General features: G+C 43.9%; 1 protein-coding gene across 1 annotated transcript; it reads right to left on the bottom strand.

Annotated features, from left to right (window-relative positions):
- Positions 1 to 7,617: 7,617 nt before the first annotated feature.
- On the bottom strand, positions 7,618 to 10,766 carry LOC142283580 (protein kinase C theta type-like). Its single transcript, XM_075333131.1, has 8 exons — positions 10,630 to 10,766; positions 10,326 to 10,417; positions 10,134 to 10,196; positions 9,842 to 9,980; positions 9,542 to 9,733; positions 9,300 to 9,428; positions 9,019 to 9,206; positions 7,618 to 8,199 (listed from the first exon to the last, which is right to left on the bottom strand). The coding sequence occupies exons 1-8, from the start codon at positions 10,750 to 10,752 to the stop codon at positions 8,169 to 8,171; spliced, it is 957 nt and encodes a 318-aa protein (XP_075189246.1). The 5' UTR covers positions 10,753 to 10,766; the 3' UTR covers positions 7,618 to 8,168.
- Positions 10,767 to 18,247: the final 7,481 nt, after the last annotated feature.

The following is an 18,247-nucleotide window of genomic DNA, read 5'->3' as shown; positions in this document are numbered from 1 at the left end:
AAACAAACAATAAGAACCATGCATTAAATTGAAATAATAGAACAATCTAATCAGTGGCCTACTGCTTGCTAAGCCCTCTGCGTAGCAGCAGTAATTGTGTGTTTGTGCGTGTGTGTGTGCGTGTGTGTGCGTGTGTGTGCGAAGACAACTAACTAGTGGCGCATCACAAGAGCTTCCCAGTTATCTACCTAAACATAGACAAAACACATCACCCACCCTGAATACCCTTGTTAGCTGAAGCCTCACAGATAAGGCAGATGATAACAGTGTGAATGCAAACCACACAGCTCTGCAACACAGTCATGTAAATATTGAAAAGCAACATTCAATGCAAACATGTGTCGCTGTCCCTCTATGATTTAAACTGTACGTGACAATTTGACAGTGCAGAGGCAGCAAGTATGATTGTCTATATAGTCGTCCTACCCAGAATAGATATGTGTTTTCATAATAAAACAAAGTTTTGCGTGCACGCATTACAGTCTGGACACAGCCTACCGTACCCGGGTAATGTGATGTCCAGTTGCCATAAATACAGACTTTACGCTCCTATCATGGTTAACAGTATAGACAGCACCGGAAGAATGTTGGTCTGTGGCACAGGATGCTGCTCACTGGCGTTACGGTACTCCTCACAAAACTCCAAAATGACTCCCCTCACAATTGAACGAAGTGTTTCCGCGGTTGCTCCTTCCTGTGTGCCGATTTACCCCAGCCGCAGCCTAACTCCAGTGTTTCGCCAACTGAGTATGCTCTGCCTGACTATGTCATTCCTGAGGCAAAGTCTTAATTTTGGGCTACAGAGCATGCTCGTTTGGACTGTGCCTGAGTCATTCTGCAACCTGCGGCTCAACACACTTACACAGGGCCCTGGTGCTTGACTCACTCTCGGGAGGCCACTAAAACTAACTGCACCCAACATCAGCCCCAGGTGTCCCCTTACACTGCAGTGGCGGTCCCCACTGACCGCAATACCGAGAGTGGCGTCACGAAAATACATATAAAGAAGCAATCTAAGTGTGACCAGACTCTTCCTCCACGTGGAGTCCCTGAAGGTAATGCACCAACACAACACCTGTGGGACTTCACACTGACTGAGAAAAGACTCTTTGCACAGGTACTTGCACTCCGTGCCGGGTCTAAGTCCTGTGTTGTGCCTAGCTGAAGCGGATAGTCTTTTTTTCAGAAACTGTATTTCATGCTACTGAGCATGCTCAGGCACTTACTGCATCACAGGCTAGGTCGGGTAATGAACTCTTTGGCCCTGCCCATGATGTGGGGAGCCCATAAAGACCACAGGGCATCAGGTGTCCTGACAATTTGGCCAGGCCACTCCCAACAGGCTTGCAGAGGGCCATGACTTGTCACCTGATTGTTGTTGGTCAGACGATGACTATTGAGGTGTTTTGGTTGTGGCAGACATGAGGTCATCATTCAAGTGGCGGTTCAAAATAGGACGCTAGTTATGCCACTCATGACGTGTCACTCTGCTTTTGTCTCCAGGAGGTGCATTGTGGTCCACTCTGGTTTCGGGCGGACCCAGGTTATAAAAGGGGCTGGAGCCAAGAAGAAGGTGCCCAGTCTTCTATTATGCTCCGAAAGAGCACACCTCCATGTGTTGAACCCATTGCAGCTTTAGGCCAGAGGTAGGCAGGGATAGGTCATCGATGCAGGCCGCCACCACAGTTGGTAACGCAGAACGTTTAAGAACAGCTCCTGTCCTACCAGTCCTGCTAGTGCAGCCCAGTGGCATAAACAGGCCTGCTGCTGCTGATACGTCTGCTGTCCACAGGTGTGTCACCTATGCACACGGACTGCGTAACCAATGGCCCCTGTGTTGTTAACAGGGAGTTCCGGGGCTGGGTGGTCGTGTGGACCCTGTCACGTTAACAGGGCTCCAAGTCTCCAGATCCGAGTTGCGTCTAACTCGGTTCAGGCTACTATTTGTTTGAGAGTCAACCTGCTCTGTATCCTCCACCTAACCTTCCAGTTGCCAAGTTCTCCTTTTCCATCTCTGAGAACGGTGGACACCGAATGGCGATTGTGATATCTACCTTTCTCTTTCATTTCTTCTTAATATTTTTGATATAGCGGTAACATAGTATATGCCACCTTATCCAAATCTGCCAGTCCCACCGTAACAGATGTTGTTTCTTCAGCAAATGTTAATGTTGCTTAACCACCAAACCCACGGACAGAAACTTTTTTACGCTTTCCAACACACCTGTTCCCCTTTCCACCAGCATCTGTCCTTTTTCAACTCAGTTTGTATATGACCAAAAATGCAACTCTGCAGAGACACCGTACTCAACGCCGTCTCAGCACAGCAGCCAGCCCTCGGTCCCTCAGATGTGGACAAGTAAGACCATTTCCTCCTATCGATGAAAAAGCGTTGAGATTCACTCTGTGCACCACTGGTGTTTAGTGGAAAAGCAGATGTAAGATTGCGTACCACCTTCTGCTGATACGCCTGTATACGTGCGTCCCTTTCTATGGCAGGAGTTATTTCGCAAAATTTTGTGTTGTACCGGGGATCTAACAGTGTGGCAACCCAGTAGTCAGCATGACTTGGAATTCGTACAATCCGAGGGTCATGTTGTTGGTAGTGCAGCAAGAAGGCACTCATGTGTCTTGAGCATCCAGGAGGATCAAGTCCTTGGTGTGTTGGTGGCGGAGAGGTGAGAATCGTGCCTCCTTCCTCTGCCCTCTCCCCACAACCTCGCACAACCAAAATGTGAGCAAGCTCTCACTAATCTGCTGAGTCTTCCATGCCCATCGCCAGTTCATCCTCCATTTCTTCCTGGGCTCCTGCACCTTCCTGAACTGTTTTGCTGATACTATGCTCCCTTGATAATCCCTCTCCCCCACCGTACCATGACTGCCACCAAGGTGCCGCTGACCGTCTGGACCTTGTAGATCTTGTTATCCCTTCCGCATATGACTCCTCCAGTACTTCCTCCCTTCCTCTTGGACCAACACCTGACTCCGAATAATACTTACAGTGTGTTCCATCATGTAGATGACCAAAATTGTCACGCTGAGAATGTCATCGCCAGTGTTAAACATCTGCGTCGACATTTGTAAACTGTGTAGAACGGTGCATATGTCCTTAATCTGACACCACTCCAGCAGCCTGATGTGCACCACCTCTGGATCAAGTTAGCCCAGGGTAAACCTCATAACGTATTTCAGCTGGGCTCTGCGGTGCTGCCACAGACGCTGCAACATGTGCAGATTAAAATTCCTGCGTGTCGGAACATCGCAATTCTGACGTTTAACCGCCAGACTTTAAGACTTCAGGAGCAATGAAAGTTGTTGAGCTACTGGGTGCGAACGATGGAAGTGAGCACATAGTGAGTGTGCCCGCTGTTCAAGGCCATGTAGGCCGGGATGTTGTTTTAAAAATTGCTGGAGAATCAGATTAAACATGTGAGCCATACAAGTCACGTGTGTCACATGGGCCTGACGAAGGCACGCTGCCATGTTTGCATCATTGCCGCACATGACTGTTAAGTCACCACCGTAGTCCGCTACGTCAATTTGTACTCCTGTCGCAAGGTGACAACGTGTTCCTTTCGTGCATAGTGCTGATGATGGGAGAGGAGTCGACGCCAGCGGCGCAGGTGGACACAGGTTATGCTCACCCACTGGGATGCGTTACCTTGACAGATGCAGAACCACAGGCTGAATGCAGGTGGTGGGTATCTCACAGATGAAGTACCATCATTCAGCTACAACCAATGGGAAGACACAACACCCTTTTTTAGGCCCCTCCTGTCTGAAGAGTGAAGACCACTGCCAGACATAGCTATGAACCTCTGGTTACTGTTACCCCCAGTTTAGTTTTATGAGTTTGTGTGCTTGTTACCTGACTACTTTTCCTGCTTGCTGTTTAGGTACCTCGTTGGCCGATTTGCATTTCACCTCTGCTTGTTTTCTGATTAAGTCCTGTCCCTCACATTCTGTTCCTCTTCCTCAATTAATGTTTTGACCCTGCATGACTACTATTCTCTGGAACTGCAGCCTTCCACAGGTATTGATCAACTTGGGCCCTGTGTCATTCAACATCACTGTATAGGGATTAAAGGGTTTCAGGGTTCTGGGGGTCCAGCTTGGTGAGTGGGTTCCCTCTAGCCTATCCTTTACAGCCCATCTGAGTGTGTCGATCCAGGCAGGCGTTACACCGTGCCCTCGACAGAAGGACATGTAGGCCGGGATAGTGTTTTAAACATTGTTGGAGATTTGGATTCAACACGTGAGTCATACAAGGCACGTGTGTCACATTGCCCTGAAGAAGGGCCGCAGACTGTTTAGCATCATTGTCGCACCCGGCATTCCCTGGCTGCTGGTTGAGTGGAGACAACCATTGATGAAACTCGGTCTCACTCTACAGAGCTAACCGTCCACAACTCCTCAGCGGTGTCTCACATTTCCCCTACATTTCAAAGTAAACATTTGACCACCTGATGGCCTTGAGCTCTGCTGCCAGCATAGTAAGGAGTTGTGTGGGATTCCTTGGGCACAGTTACAAGGAAAGGTGGCCTGACCACACAGGGTTTGGGCTGAGGTGCAGGAACAACACGAGGTTGATGAGGCAGAAGCAGTGGAGGAACTTGTACATACAGAGGAAGGATTTAAACACACAACTCGTGGGGACGGAAAGACTTGTACAGCAGACACTTCTCCATCTATCACCATAGTTACCCAGTGCCCAGTCAGCGACATTTAACGCCCCTGTCCATGCTTACTGTTCCAAGTATCTGTGCTGAAATTCACCCTGTAACACACAGAGTTTCTCAAGGAAGCGGTGATGTTGTGTGCGACCTGCTGTGTTAGCGCGGGCACCCCTTTCTTGGGGAAGGAGTGGCAAATGGCCATCGGCTCTTGGGGCACTGCAATGGGCATAAGGTCTCGAAAATCCTTGGTGATAAAAGGGTGTAAAGGCAGCCTTTCTGTAGCCAACAAGTTTGAGATGCCGAAACAATACCTTTTAGGCATGACATGCACTTCGAAAATCATCTAAAAAACAGCGAGGGGACTCCAACCACAGTCTCCCTCGTTGCCAATTATTGGGCCACACACATCCCACTTGACTGGCATCAGTTGATCCCCCTTTTCAAAATGAAAAAGATTCTTTGCATGAAGCACTCTCAAAAATACGTGTGCCTTTCGCGTCCTCTGGTTGACCCAGGGGAAGAAAAGTCCTCTGAGAGTCATGACTTGTTCATCTTGGTTCTTTTAGAAACACAGCGAGGGGACTCCAACCACAGTCTCCCTCGTTTCCACTAATTGGGCCACACACACCCCACTTGACTGGCATCAGTTGATCCCCCTTTTCAAAATGAAAAAGATGCTTTGCAAGAAGCACTCTCAAAAATACGCGTGCCTTTCGCCTCCCCTGGATGACCCAGGGGAAGAAAAGTCCTCCGAGAGCCATGCCAACGTTGTCAGTGGATAGACGCATGTGCTCATCTGCCAGCAGACCCCCAGCAGCACTGAAGACAGGTTCCGAGAGAACGCGGGCTGCAGGACACGACAAGATCCCCAAGGCGTACGTGGCAAGCTCAGGCAATTTATCCAGATTGGAAGCCTAAAGTGAGCAGGGCTCAAGTTGCACAGTAATGGCATCGATGTTTCCTTGCATATACTCATATATCTGTGTCTCCTCCTCTTTTTCCTTGTCCAGCTCTTTTGTTTTCGCATGAGTATATCTCCTTGTCACTTTCCCATGTGTTTGTGTTGTGTTGTGAGTTGTTTGTCACCTTTTGGACACCTTTGAGGGTGTTTTCTAGGTGTTTTTATGTGTTTGTGATTGCCTGCCATTGTTTCCTATGCGGTTCGAGTGGTTCGGCGAACCGGTTCGGTTCGCCGAATTGAACTCGAACGAGACCTCCGTTCGGCGAACCGAACTCGAGCCGAACCGCGACCGGTTCGCTCATCTCTAATGGTAACCTCTGCTTCAATGGAAACATTGTGCTGAGGGGTATAGGAATTTAAAAATAAATTAGGGGTCTCAATTTACTAAGGCAATCCTAATCAGAGTCATTTCTTAGAGAACTTGGGAATTGTCCCTAAAAAGAGGAAAATTCATTACGGCTTCATAACGGGATAGGGTCATTACAGCTGTAAATAAAAGGGTACTGAGGACAGATTTTGTTGCCCAGTAGGAGCAGAGTATGTGGTTTTTGTTGTTTTTTCAATAAATTTATGTTGAGGCTAATACCCCTATTATTTTCTATTTCAGAGACATTGGTGAAACTCCATGAACAGAAATGGAAGGCCATGGGTTTTATGTATTGAAGGGCATAGAAATTGGTTTGCTGGGCGATTAATTGTAGGGATTCTTGGGTGGCAAAAATTTTGAAAAAATCAAAGGAGGTAAAATTAGTGACGTCAACTTTTGTACCATAGGCTGCTGGAAACTGGGGAATTTGCGGGGAAAAGGACTGATCAGGATAGCTCTATGAAGAGGGGACTGCAGAACTTGGCCCTGCCACTGACGTTTCAGCAGTGACGACTGACTATGCTACCATCAGGCTGTGGGATCCTGTGGAGGAAGCCGAGTTGTCACTGTTTCAAAACAGTTCTGCTTTAGAGGCAAATTCTGTATCTGTCCCGGAACTGCCGTAGCAAAGCAGCGTATACGCCTGCTCCATAGTAAGCATTCTGAGGGCCACTATTGTATTTTATATACTTGCCTAACATTAAAAGAATAAAACCTAAAAGCAAACCTAACACTAGTAAACCTAAACCTAATCTAAGACTGGTATTTTTTTAGTTGTATTTTATTATTTTTCTTTTATTATACTTTTGTTGTGTAAATTTTATAAAACCCAGAACACTAAACCCTAACCCAGCTATTAGTAAAGACAGAAAGAAAAAATCATAAGATAAAAAAAAATAAATAAAAATTAAAATGCAATCTGATTAGGGGGATGACAAGGGGAATGGTGTTGGGGTGATGATCTGGGGGTGATGATCAGGAGATTAGGGTAGGGTTCATTGATTTGATCTTGAACTTGATTCTAACTTCACTGACAGGACAGCACTTGTATCCCTCTTATCTCCCAGAACAACTACAAGGAGAGAAGAGAGAGGCACAGGATCACCGTTATGTAACTGGTCTCGTTCGTGTTCTCCCGGTTCTCTGTTATTCCTGGTAGTTGAAATCCTGGAGATTTTGCAGCTCTGGGGGCACAATTTCCTTATTCCCTATTTCCTGAGTGACCGCCATTTTAATGCGCATTGGTGGTTGTTAAGGGGTTAAAGAAACATTAAACCATTGCATCAAACAGGGAACAGTGGCCAGGTCCGTACGCCTGGAAGTCAGTGGAAGTGTCACCTTAGGAAAGAACGACTGAATCTTTCAGAAATCTAGGGACTGAAGGGAGATTTATATTGAGGTGTTACTCCCTGGCTGAGATTTTAGTGAAAAAACACAATCATAGGGGAAATGTATCCAAATTATTGGAAGGAAGAGTAAAGCAGTGACCCATAGTGACCAGGAGTTCAGCCCTGATGAGAATAAAAATTAATACAGTACACCCTGTTCTCTTTAAGGGTAAATAGAAAAAAATACTTATACATAAGATATAAATTGAAACTATTACTAGCACATGATGGTGAATTGTCCTGTTTATTGCTTGTAAAAGTCCTCTTAGGTTCCTCTATGCCACTAGTGGTTGTAGTAGGAGATCCACCTAGGGCAGAAGATGACAAGTTGCCATTGTTTTTATGTTGTGTTTATCCATCGGCACTCAGGAGAGGAAAAACCCCCTGTGGGGGAAACCTCTAGGGAACCATGGCCTATGGATAACTGTCCTTCCCTGGGGGCACAAGGCAACATGCCATCTAGAAGTTCTGGTCCACGGTCATTTTACTGACTCCTGGTAGGATTTTCATGGTCTTCATCTTCTTCTTGTATTTGGACACTGCAGAGCACCAGAATGTAGCAACACCCCCATCCTTCAATAGGAAGGAGTGGATATGGCTGCATGTTACACTGCAGGTCACGGCCCTCAGGACACTCCTAGTGTTGATTGATTAGGAGCCAGGACTGACAAGTAGTCAGGAGTGCACTCTAAGACTCGTTGGCTCTTTCTGGTGCATATCATTTCCATTAGATGCTCTGCTGGGGCATGTCTTCAGAGCTCTTTATTTCCACCATCTTATCCTCCTCCAGATTCTGTGGTAGGCGACCTTCACAAAAAGAGATACTAGGTTAGAAATAACTTTTCCATATTAATGGGACACATGAAATGGGATTATCTTAATGGGAAAACACCTCCAGGTTTGGCCCCATGGGCAATCAGCAAACTGTAAGCAACACTAAAGGGTGCTTTACACGCTGCAACATCGCTAGCGATTGCTAGCAATGTCGCGAGCGTTAGCACCTGCCCCCGTCACTCGTGCGACATTTGTTGATCGCTGCCGTAGCAAAAATTATTGCTATGTCAGCGTCAAACGCATATACCTTGGCAGCGACGTCGCTGTGACCGCCGAACAATCCCTCCCTCAAGTGGGACGTGCATTCGGCGTCATAGCGACGTCACTGCGGCGTCACTAAGCGGCTGGCCAATAGAAGCGGAGGGGCGGAGATGAGCGGCACATAACCTACCACCCACCTCCTTCCTTCCGCATTGCTGGTGGATACAGGTAAGGAGTTGTTTGTCATTCCTGTGGTGTCACACATAGCGATGTGTGATGCCGTAGAAATGACAAACAACCTCGTTACTCACCTGACAACGATATTTGGTGTTTGGGCGATCTCTCCAAAACCAACGATTTTAACCACTTTTGCAATCGCTGATGGTCGCTCGTACGTGTTACATGCTGCGATGTCGCTAACGACGCCGGATGTGTATCACAAACACTGTGACCCCAACGATAAATCATTAGCGATATCGCACCATGTAAAGCACCCTTAAGAGTTTTCCTCACTACACTGTGCTAACTGATTCTCATGGGACAAGATGGGGTTTCATGACCCCTATCCCAGTCCCATTTACAATGACTCACCTGTAATGGGGTGTTTTAGGTCTCCGATTAGGTGTTTTAGCTTTCTGCATCTGCTTTACAACCTTCCATCCATCATCAGCAAATGTGAATCCACAGAAAAGATTTTGATTTTTTTTAGCCATTCGTGGTTTAGTGGCTTCGGAGAAAGAAAGGACATCTTTCATTGCATCTGATGTCATCACTGGTGGCTGTGGACAAAATATTCAAGAATCAGTGTTTATAAAGAAGTCACACAATAGAGATGTACTGCTGTCACCATCTTCTCTGGGTCATATACTTACAGGTGGTAAGTGGAATGGTGGAGATGCTTTGCCGCCCTCTATTTCTGTCCAGTTGATCTCCGTAAAGAATGGATGATCTTTAATGTTGTCCACGAATTTCTGCCGACTCTTTGGTGACTTATCCAAGAGCTGGGAACATACAATGAAGACATTTATTCAGCCTTCAGTTGTTATCCTTTTTTATTGTTGTGTTTTTCATAGTATTCAAAAACTTTATTACTGAGTTGTGCCTTTATACTCACCCCCTTTATGACGGCTTTGACTTGGGGGTCCAGTTCTTTTGGAAAGGCAGGATCATCATTGATCAGTGCCTTCTCGATGTTCTCCTCAATTTCATCTTCACTGAATGGATATCTGCCAGTAGCCATCTCATATATCACAACACCAGCAGAGAACCAGTCCACTGCTGTGTTGTATGGCTTCTCTAAAAGAATCTGTGAAGACATAAAGAAGACAATAAGAATATTGACCAGACAGCGGAACACATGGAGATGTCCAGTCTTGTATTGAGATAACTCAGGGACATGTAAATGATTCCTCACCTCAGGAGCCATATATTTAAGCGTCCCGGCCCATCCTGTCGTTTTTGCATTGCCAAAGATGTTCATCACGGCAAGACCAAAATCAGCAATCTTCAAGTGACCATTGTTGTCCAGTAAGATGTTGTCTGATTTTATATCTCTGGTAGAAAAAAAGAGATAATAACATATTTATTATATTAACCGGGCGGAAGACCCCATTGTGGCCTGAGATAAAAAGTGTCTACAGAGGGCATTAGGATGAGGGTATAAGACTATTCATACCAGGTCTACATAGAAAGTGTGCCGTACTTACCTGTGTATAATGCCTCTGCTGTGGAGAAACTGCAGCCCACAGATCAGCTCAGCTGCAATAAATCTGATGAGAAAAAAAGAAATCCATCAAAATCCAATATTTCATCCACTAAACTAAGAGAGTGATAATGACATAAAGCCGTATATCCCTGACAACCATTATCTTCATCTAATATATGACATTCTAACTTACCTGATGGCTGGAATGGGAATAGGGGCATACGTTGTGATGAAGCCTCTAAGGTCTCCTCCACTGAGATATTCCATGGCGTAGAAAACATAGTCCTGTGTAAAACAGAGGAAATAATGAGGGTAAATGAAATATTGTCGATATGAGGCACTGGTTGCACTGGTTTTAATCAATGTTCTTCTAAGTCACATTCTTTTAACAAATACTATGACTGTGACCTAGAAGAACATTGCACACAAATTGGCACATAGAGTAGATAAATTTAATACATCGATGACTCAGAAATGTTGGATTATGAGCCTCTTACCTGGGACTGGAAGGTGGCAAAAGCCCGAGAAATGAATGGACTGTTCCTAATCATCTCCAGGACCTGTCGCTCTATCAGGACATCGTCTCTTGAGTCCTTGACTAGGAGCCTCTTCTTCACCATCTTCACTGCCAGTTGTTTTTGGCAGGCCTGATGTGTGGCCAACATGACCTGGAGAATACAGAGAGTTAGAACTGGAGGAATGGAATGAGCTGTCATGAGATGTGATGAGAAGATGTGAAGCAGTGACGCTCCTAGAGTCATATTACTGCTCCACATCAGACACATGAGGAAGATGTCACCACAATGTCTAATACTTACTTTACCATATGAGCCCTCTCCAAGGATTTTATGGAAGGTGAAGCTCTCCACTCCCATCACAATGATGGGAGATTCAGCTGGTGTTATACCTGGTGGGGAAGGGAGAAATAAGATGTGACAGAAAGCCAATATCTGTATGTGAATATAATAGTTCATGCAACACAATCTCCATTTTGTTACATTATCTGACTTCTTACATAAATCTCAACTTTCACTCTTTATTTGATTTGTCTTAATTTTTACTTTTTATTATATATCATAACCTCTGTTCTAATTAAGTTTTTTGGAACAGTGAACCACAGCATTACGCAAAAAGATAACCACTGCAGAACCAAACCAGCAGACTATAATCAAAAAATATATTATAGGGAAGTGTCTTACCATTAACAATAAATTACATGCTTTTTGATATAAATGATGTAATTCATTATTAATAATTTGATTATATTATATTATGCTATATTGTATTAAGATTGTTTTATCTTTCATGTATTATGATTGTCTTATATTCTATGTCTTGTTAAATACTTATTGGTTATTTTCTAAAACCTGCTCTTACTATAATAAAGGGGGGATAACAGGTTTGGCCCCCAGAGAGACACTTTGATGTACACACCATGTGTCTATGTATTTTGCTTCTCCATCTGACCACTATCCCCAGAGGGAGATGGCATACAGACAATAGGCTATAGGGGGCTTCATAGAAATACCATTTCTGGAGCCCATTGTATTTCTGCAGTAAGAAAATAATAGACCTAGCTAATGCCAAAGTGGCCTCCTACAGATGGGTACAAAAATATAGGGGGGTACCAAAGAGAAACAAGACCGTAATCATAATAAGTGGGTTCCTACGAAAAATCCTGTCATTGACTAAATTTCGGATATTGGGTCTCTGTGTCTTAGATCTGTACTCACCTGAGAGCTGCTCAGTGTCAGTATTGGGGTAAACACTGGGTCCATCCACAGCTTTATCCCCCATCGCTTTTTCCATTTTTTTCTTTTTCATGATACTCTCTGGTATCGGGCTTCCAGGTCTTTTTGAAGCTTTGATAATGATGCCATCTTTTTCCTTGTTTTTCTTTTTCATGATACTCTCTGGTATCGGGCTTCCAGGTCTTTTTGAAGCTTTGATAATGATGCCATCTTTTTCCTTTTTTTTCTTTTTCATGATACTCTCTGGTATCCGGCTTCCAGGTCTTTTTGAAGCTTTGATAATGATGCCATCTTTTTCCTTTTTTTTCTTTTTCATGATACTCTCTGGTATCGGGCTTCCAGGTCTTTTTGAAGCTTTGATAATGATGCCATCTTTTTCCTTTTTTTTCTTATTCATGATACTCTCCTGTATCGGGCTTCCAGGTCTTTTTGAAGCTTTGATAATGATGCCATCTTTTCCCTTTTTTTTCTTTTTCATGATACTCTCCTGTATCGGGCTTCCAGGTCTTTTTGAAGCTTTGATCATGTTTTGATTGGTGCCCTCTTGTTCACCCTCTGATGCTTCTATTCTCCTCTTTCTTGAGACCTTACCAAGTCTCTCTCCCTTTCTCTTCCTATTATTCAGCTCCATAGATGTCGTTTTGGGCTGAGGAAGGTCCTGTCCACCTCTAGGGCGCTCCCGGATGTAGTCTAGAACTGCTCCCATGACAGGCCTTCTGCTTTTCAGTCAAATATTTTATATCAAACCAAAATTTGCCAAGCGCAAGAAAAATTGCCCTCACCCACTAAGTGATGAAAACAACTGGATAATATTCAGGCTGCAGAGACATTTCATTGATTCCGTGACATCACAAAGGCAATTGTGACATCATCATATTCTAATGATCACATGACATGACAGAGGGGCCAAAGCCAAAGGTCAAGTGACATCACAGCGGAACCAAAGCCAAAGGTCAAGTGACATCACAAAGGGACCAAAGGCAAAGTTGAAATGACAGCAATGATGGGCCAGTGACATCATGAGCCTGGCTTATAGGCCTGAGTTTATTAACAGTTGTAAAGTTTCTGTATAATTTCTAAAAACCTAATGTCACACCAAAATAAAACCTTTTCAATACAAAACCCTTAATTAATATTAATTTATATTTTGACAGCTTTTCTTTTGCATTTACACAATTTATCACTTATTTTAAGTAACGTGAAATATTGATAAGAATGGATATGTTAAAAATGTATATTTATTTGAAAAGTTATTTATTTTGGGTCAGTTTTGATAAATGATGTCCATTTTTACAGGTATTTGCCATAAAGACTTTATACTTCAGAACATTCGTATTCAGATTAGATATTCTTCAGTGAGCAAAATAGCCTGGACTCTACACTGATATAAAAAGTCTACACACCCCCATTAATGCCAGGTTTTTATCAAGTAAAATAATCATACCAAGAAGACTCATTTAAGAACAGTTTTCCCATTTTAATGTCATCAAGAATCTGAACAAATGAATCGAGTAACAAAGGAGTGAAATAAAAACAAAAAAACTAAATGAATGTGATGACATACATTTAGGTCCATAAATATATTTGGATACTGACACAAATGTTGTTTTTTTTACCTGGTTACTGAAACATATTCAAGTTATAGGTATATAATGGACATGGACATAAAGTTCTGACTTTTAGCTTTCATTTGAGGGTATCCACATTAAAATTAAATGAAGGGTTTAGGAGTTTCCGCTCCTTTACATGTGCCCCCCTGGTTTTAATGGGCCCAAAAGTAATTGCACATTTGACTCTCAGGCTGGTTCATGGGCCGGTGTGGGCAATGCCTTTGATGTTTTGTTCTCAATTAAGCACATAAAAGGCCTGGAGTTGATTTGAGGTATGGCACTTGCAATGGCACCCAAGTGCAAAATTTTGACCTGGCCCCCTCCTCGTCCCCATCCCCCTCGTGCTACAGGATAATTATGCTAACACTTGGCTCTTAACCTCAGCACCCAGCTTTCCCATACTCCTTTATCCTGATATAATATCTAGTATTATAATGCACCCACCTAGGCCTTCATATATAATAATGCAGCCCCCATAGTATTCCATATATTATAATGCATCCCCCATAGTCCTTCATATCATATAATGCATCTCATAGTTCTCCATATATTATAATACACTCCCCATAGTCCTCCATATAGTATAATACATTTCCCATAGTCCTCCATATAGTATAAAGCACCCCTATGGCCCTCCATATATTATAATGCAACCCCTATATACCTCCATGTAGTATAATGCACCCCCCAAACGCCTGCATATAGTTCAATGCACCCCCATAGTCCTCGATATAGTATTATTTAACCCCCATATAGTATCATGTAGCCCCCTCAAAATAATCATGCAGCCCCCATAAAGTTTCATGCAGCCCCCATAAAGCATTATGCAGCTCCCATATTCTTCCATATTGTAGCATAGAACTCCCATATCATTTAATGCACCCCTTAGTCATCTGTCTGCCATGAATAAATACATACTCACTTCTCCTTGTGCCCCCCCGCTGCTCCGGTCCCCTCAGTATGTCCACTGTTCTGCTGCTCGGCACATCTCAGCACAGTTTGCAGTAGTGATGTCATCATCGCAGTCTGCTGTGCTGACACATCAGAGCGCAGACACAGCGGGAGAATGATGAGAGAGGAAGCATGATGCTCACTCGTCATTTTTTTCAATTGTATTGGCATCTGTGATGCCAATACAATTGAATGTGCAATCCCCAGGGTCGGTCGGAAGGCGACCCCTGCAACCGCGATCGTTCTGCCCCTGGGTGCGTGCATTTTGAAGTTGTTGCTGAGCAGTAAATATGCAGTCAAAGAGCTTTCCATGTAAGTAAAACAAGCCATCCATCATCAGCAAAAACAGAAAAAAAAAATCTGAGAAATTGCTACAATATTAGAAGTGTCTAAATCTACAGTTTGGTACATTCTGAGAAAGAAATAGAGAAAACAATAGTGATCTCAACAAAGCAAAAAAACCTGGATATCCACAGAAGACAATACTGCTGAATGATCGCAGAATAATTATGATGGTGAAGAAAAACCCCTTCACAACATCCAACCAAGTGAACAACACTCTCCAGATTATAGGCATATAAAAATCTAAATCTATCATAAAGAAAAGACTGCATGAAAGAAAATACAGAGGGTTCACTGCACGGTGCAGCCACTCATAAGCTTCTAGAATAAGAAGGTTAGATTGGTCTTTGCTAAAAAAAGAACCCTTAAAAAACAGTACAGTCCTGGAAGAACATTCTTTGGACAGATGTAACCAAGATCAACCTCTACCAGAATGATGGAAAGCAAAAAGTATGGTGAAGGCATGGTACAGGTCATGATCCAAAGCATACCACATCAAATGTAACACTTGGCGGAGGCAGTGTAACGGCCAGGCATGCATGGCTGCCAGTGGCACTGGATCCTTAGTGTTTATTGATGATGTGACACAGGACAGAAGCAGCCGGAAGAATTCTGGGGTTTTCAGAGACGTATTGTGCGCTCAAATCCAGTCAAATGCAGCCAAACTGATTGGTCGCCATTTCATAATACAGATGGACAATAACCCAAAACATAAAGCCAAATTAACGCAGGAGTCATCACCTGATCTCAACCCCATAGTGCCGTATTTCATTTGTTAAAGACTAAACTTTACATAGGCCTGCAACACACATCCGTGTTTCCAGTACGTGTTTGGTACATTTTTGCACGTACCGGAGACACGGAGACACGGACACAAATGTTACTCTATGGTAGATGGTACACACACGTAAAATCACACGGAACGTGTGTCCGTGTGGTAAGTACGTGTGTACGTTTTTCTACACGTACGACATGTCCGTTTTTGGCTGGCAGCACGCAGGCACAGATCCGCTATAGTCTATGGGTCCGTGCCTGCACACAGAGTATGTCCGTATTCAGCACGTTTCGTCCGTGTGCGTTTTTAAATGAGCGATCTATTTTTTTTTTTATTTTTATTATTAAAGTCAGTCTACTTACCTTATTTTCTGCTGTTCTCAGTCATACTTACATTGGTGCTCGGTCTTTTTCTTCCCCCGGCTCATACTTAACAATCCACAATCACCAGTGCGGCGAGGAACAGCTGTGCAGAGAATACGCGGCAACAATTACTTTGAAAATGCCGGCCGCTGATTAACCAATCTCGTATTCCCTGCTTTCCATACACACAGGTGCCTGTGATTGGTTGCAGTCAGACACGCCCCCCACGCTGAGTGATAGCTGTCTCACTGCACCCAATCACAGCAGCCGGTGAGCGTGTCTATACTATGCAGTAAAATAAATAAATAATTAAAAAAAACGGCTTGCTGTTCCCCCCCCCATTTTAATACCAGCCAGATAAAGCCATACGGCTGAAGGCTGGTATTTTCAGGATGGGGAGCCCCACGTTATGGGGAGCCCCCCAGCCTAACAATATCAGTCAGCAGCCACCCACAATTGCCACATACATTATATGCGACAGTTCTGGGACTGTACCCGGCTCTTCCCGATTTGCCCTGGTGCGTTGTCAATTGGGGTAATAAGGAGTTAATGGCAGCCCATAGCTGCCACTAAATCCTAGATTAATCATGTCCGGCGTCTCCCCGAGATACTTTCCATGATTAATCTGTAAGTTACAGTAAATAAACACACACACCTGAAAAATCCTTTATTTGCAATAAAAAGCACTAACAAATACCCTCGTTCACCACTTTATTAAGCCCGAAAAACCCCTCCATGTCCGGCGTAATCCACGGAGGTCCAGCATCGCATCCAGCTCTGCTACATGAAGGTGTCAGGAGCTGCAGCAGACACCGCCACTCCTGTCAGCTCCACAAAGCTACTGAAGAGAGCCGCGCGATCTGCTCAGCTGTCACTAAGGTAACTCGTGGCCACCGCTGGATCCTCCAACTGTGACAGCAAGACGCCCGAGTGACAGCGATGTCACAGGCGACTTGGTGTCACAGTTGGAGGATACCTTACCTTACCCTTACCTGGGCATATGGTGTGTATGACATGGTCAGATACATCCGGTTTACTTTATGATAGAGGGACTCTGAAACTCACAAAGCCTATGCGGACTATGCAAGAACTTCCAAAAAGAGAAGGAAAGAGGGCCTCTGATACACCTTGAATTAGACATAAAAGTGGGTAGTGGGACTGCTACACTCACAAAGACTATGCACTAAGTGCAAGGGCTGCCAAAAATTAGAAGGAGGGACTGTAATATACCCAGTAAGAGACGTAAAGGAGAGACTGTGATTCAATTCTGATGCAATTTTACAAAGAATATGACTTCCGAAACTTCCAAAGACTTTGTACTCAGTGCAAGACCTAGCTAGAATTCACAGGACGGATGGTAATACACACAGCAAGAGACAGAGAAGAGGCCTCTGACTATATTTTGTGTCAATTGTAAAAAGATTCAGACTCCTACCTTTGTACAGCCTATGCACTCAGTAGAAGAACTATCTAGAATCCCAAGGAGGGATTATACATGCAGCAAGAGATCAAGAGACGGAGAGGAGAGACTCTGATTAAATTCTAGGACAATTGAAAAAAATATCATCTGCCATCCAACCGACAAACTGTTAGCACTGTTTGGACTTCAGGAGTGTTGTCCCCCCCCCCGCAAAGTGGGACAGTAAGGTAGGTCTGGTGGCTGATCCTTTTCGTTGTAGTCACGCAGCAGGCACAGTTTCTCCTACCTCCATGCGTGCACCATCAGTAGCACATCCACTTCCCCATTCGTTACCGCATGGATGCGGCTAACAACTGTATTAATCAGTAATAGTTATTTGGAATAGATGGCCATATTTGCAGAGTCTGTGTGGTTCAAGAACAACAGAAAACTGCCACAAATGTCTATGTTTGTAATTTATACCCTGTAATGTATTTATCTAGGGAGCAGTGAGCAGTTTGATAGCCCCATTGTTTATGTAGTTGTTGGAACACAAATTTGAAAAATTACTATTTGCATTTTTTTCACTCATTTTTATTATTTTTTTTGTACATTCTAAGAAACACACTTACAATTTTTTTACACTAGTTTTTCAATGTAATTACCAGTCCAGCGAGTCACACGTAAGGGCCAGGTCCCAACCGACTCGATGTGCGTTTCGCAAGAAAAGCTTCGTCCAGGAGCATATTTTACCTTATTTACCACATGCGCACTTTTGCGAGCGTAACATCTTCCTGGGGTCATCTACAACCACAGATAAGATGAGGCTCACAGAGTCTCTTCCTCCATTTTCTGTACTTTCCTGTTGGCCCTTCTGCTTTAAAATGAGAGTTGTAATTATTTGCAGTTCTGATGTCATCCAGTT

The sequence above is a fragment of the Anomaloglossus baeobatrachus genome, chromosome 2, assembly GCF_048569485.1.
Source record: "Anomaloglossus baeobatrachus isolate aAnoBae1 chromosome 2, aAnoBae1.hap1, whole genome shotgun sequence".
Taxonomy (NCBI): domain Eukaryota; kingdom Metazoa; phylum Chordata; class Amphibia; order Anura; family Aromobatidae; genus Anomaloglossus; species Anomaloglossus baeobatrachus.
Note: the sequence above shows the minus strand (reverse complement) of the source record. Positions and strands in the feature narration are given on the sequence as shown.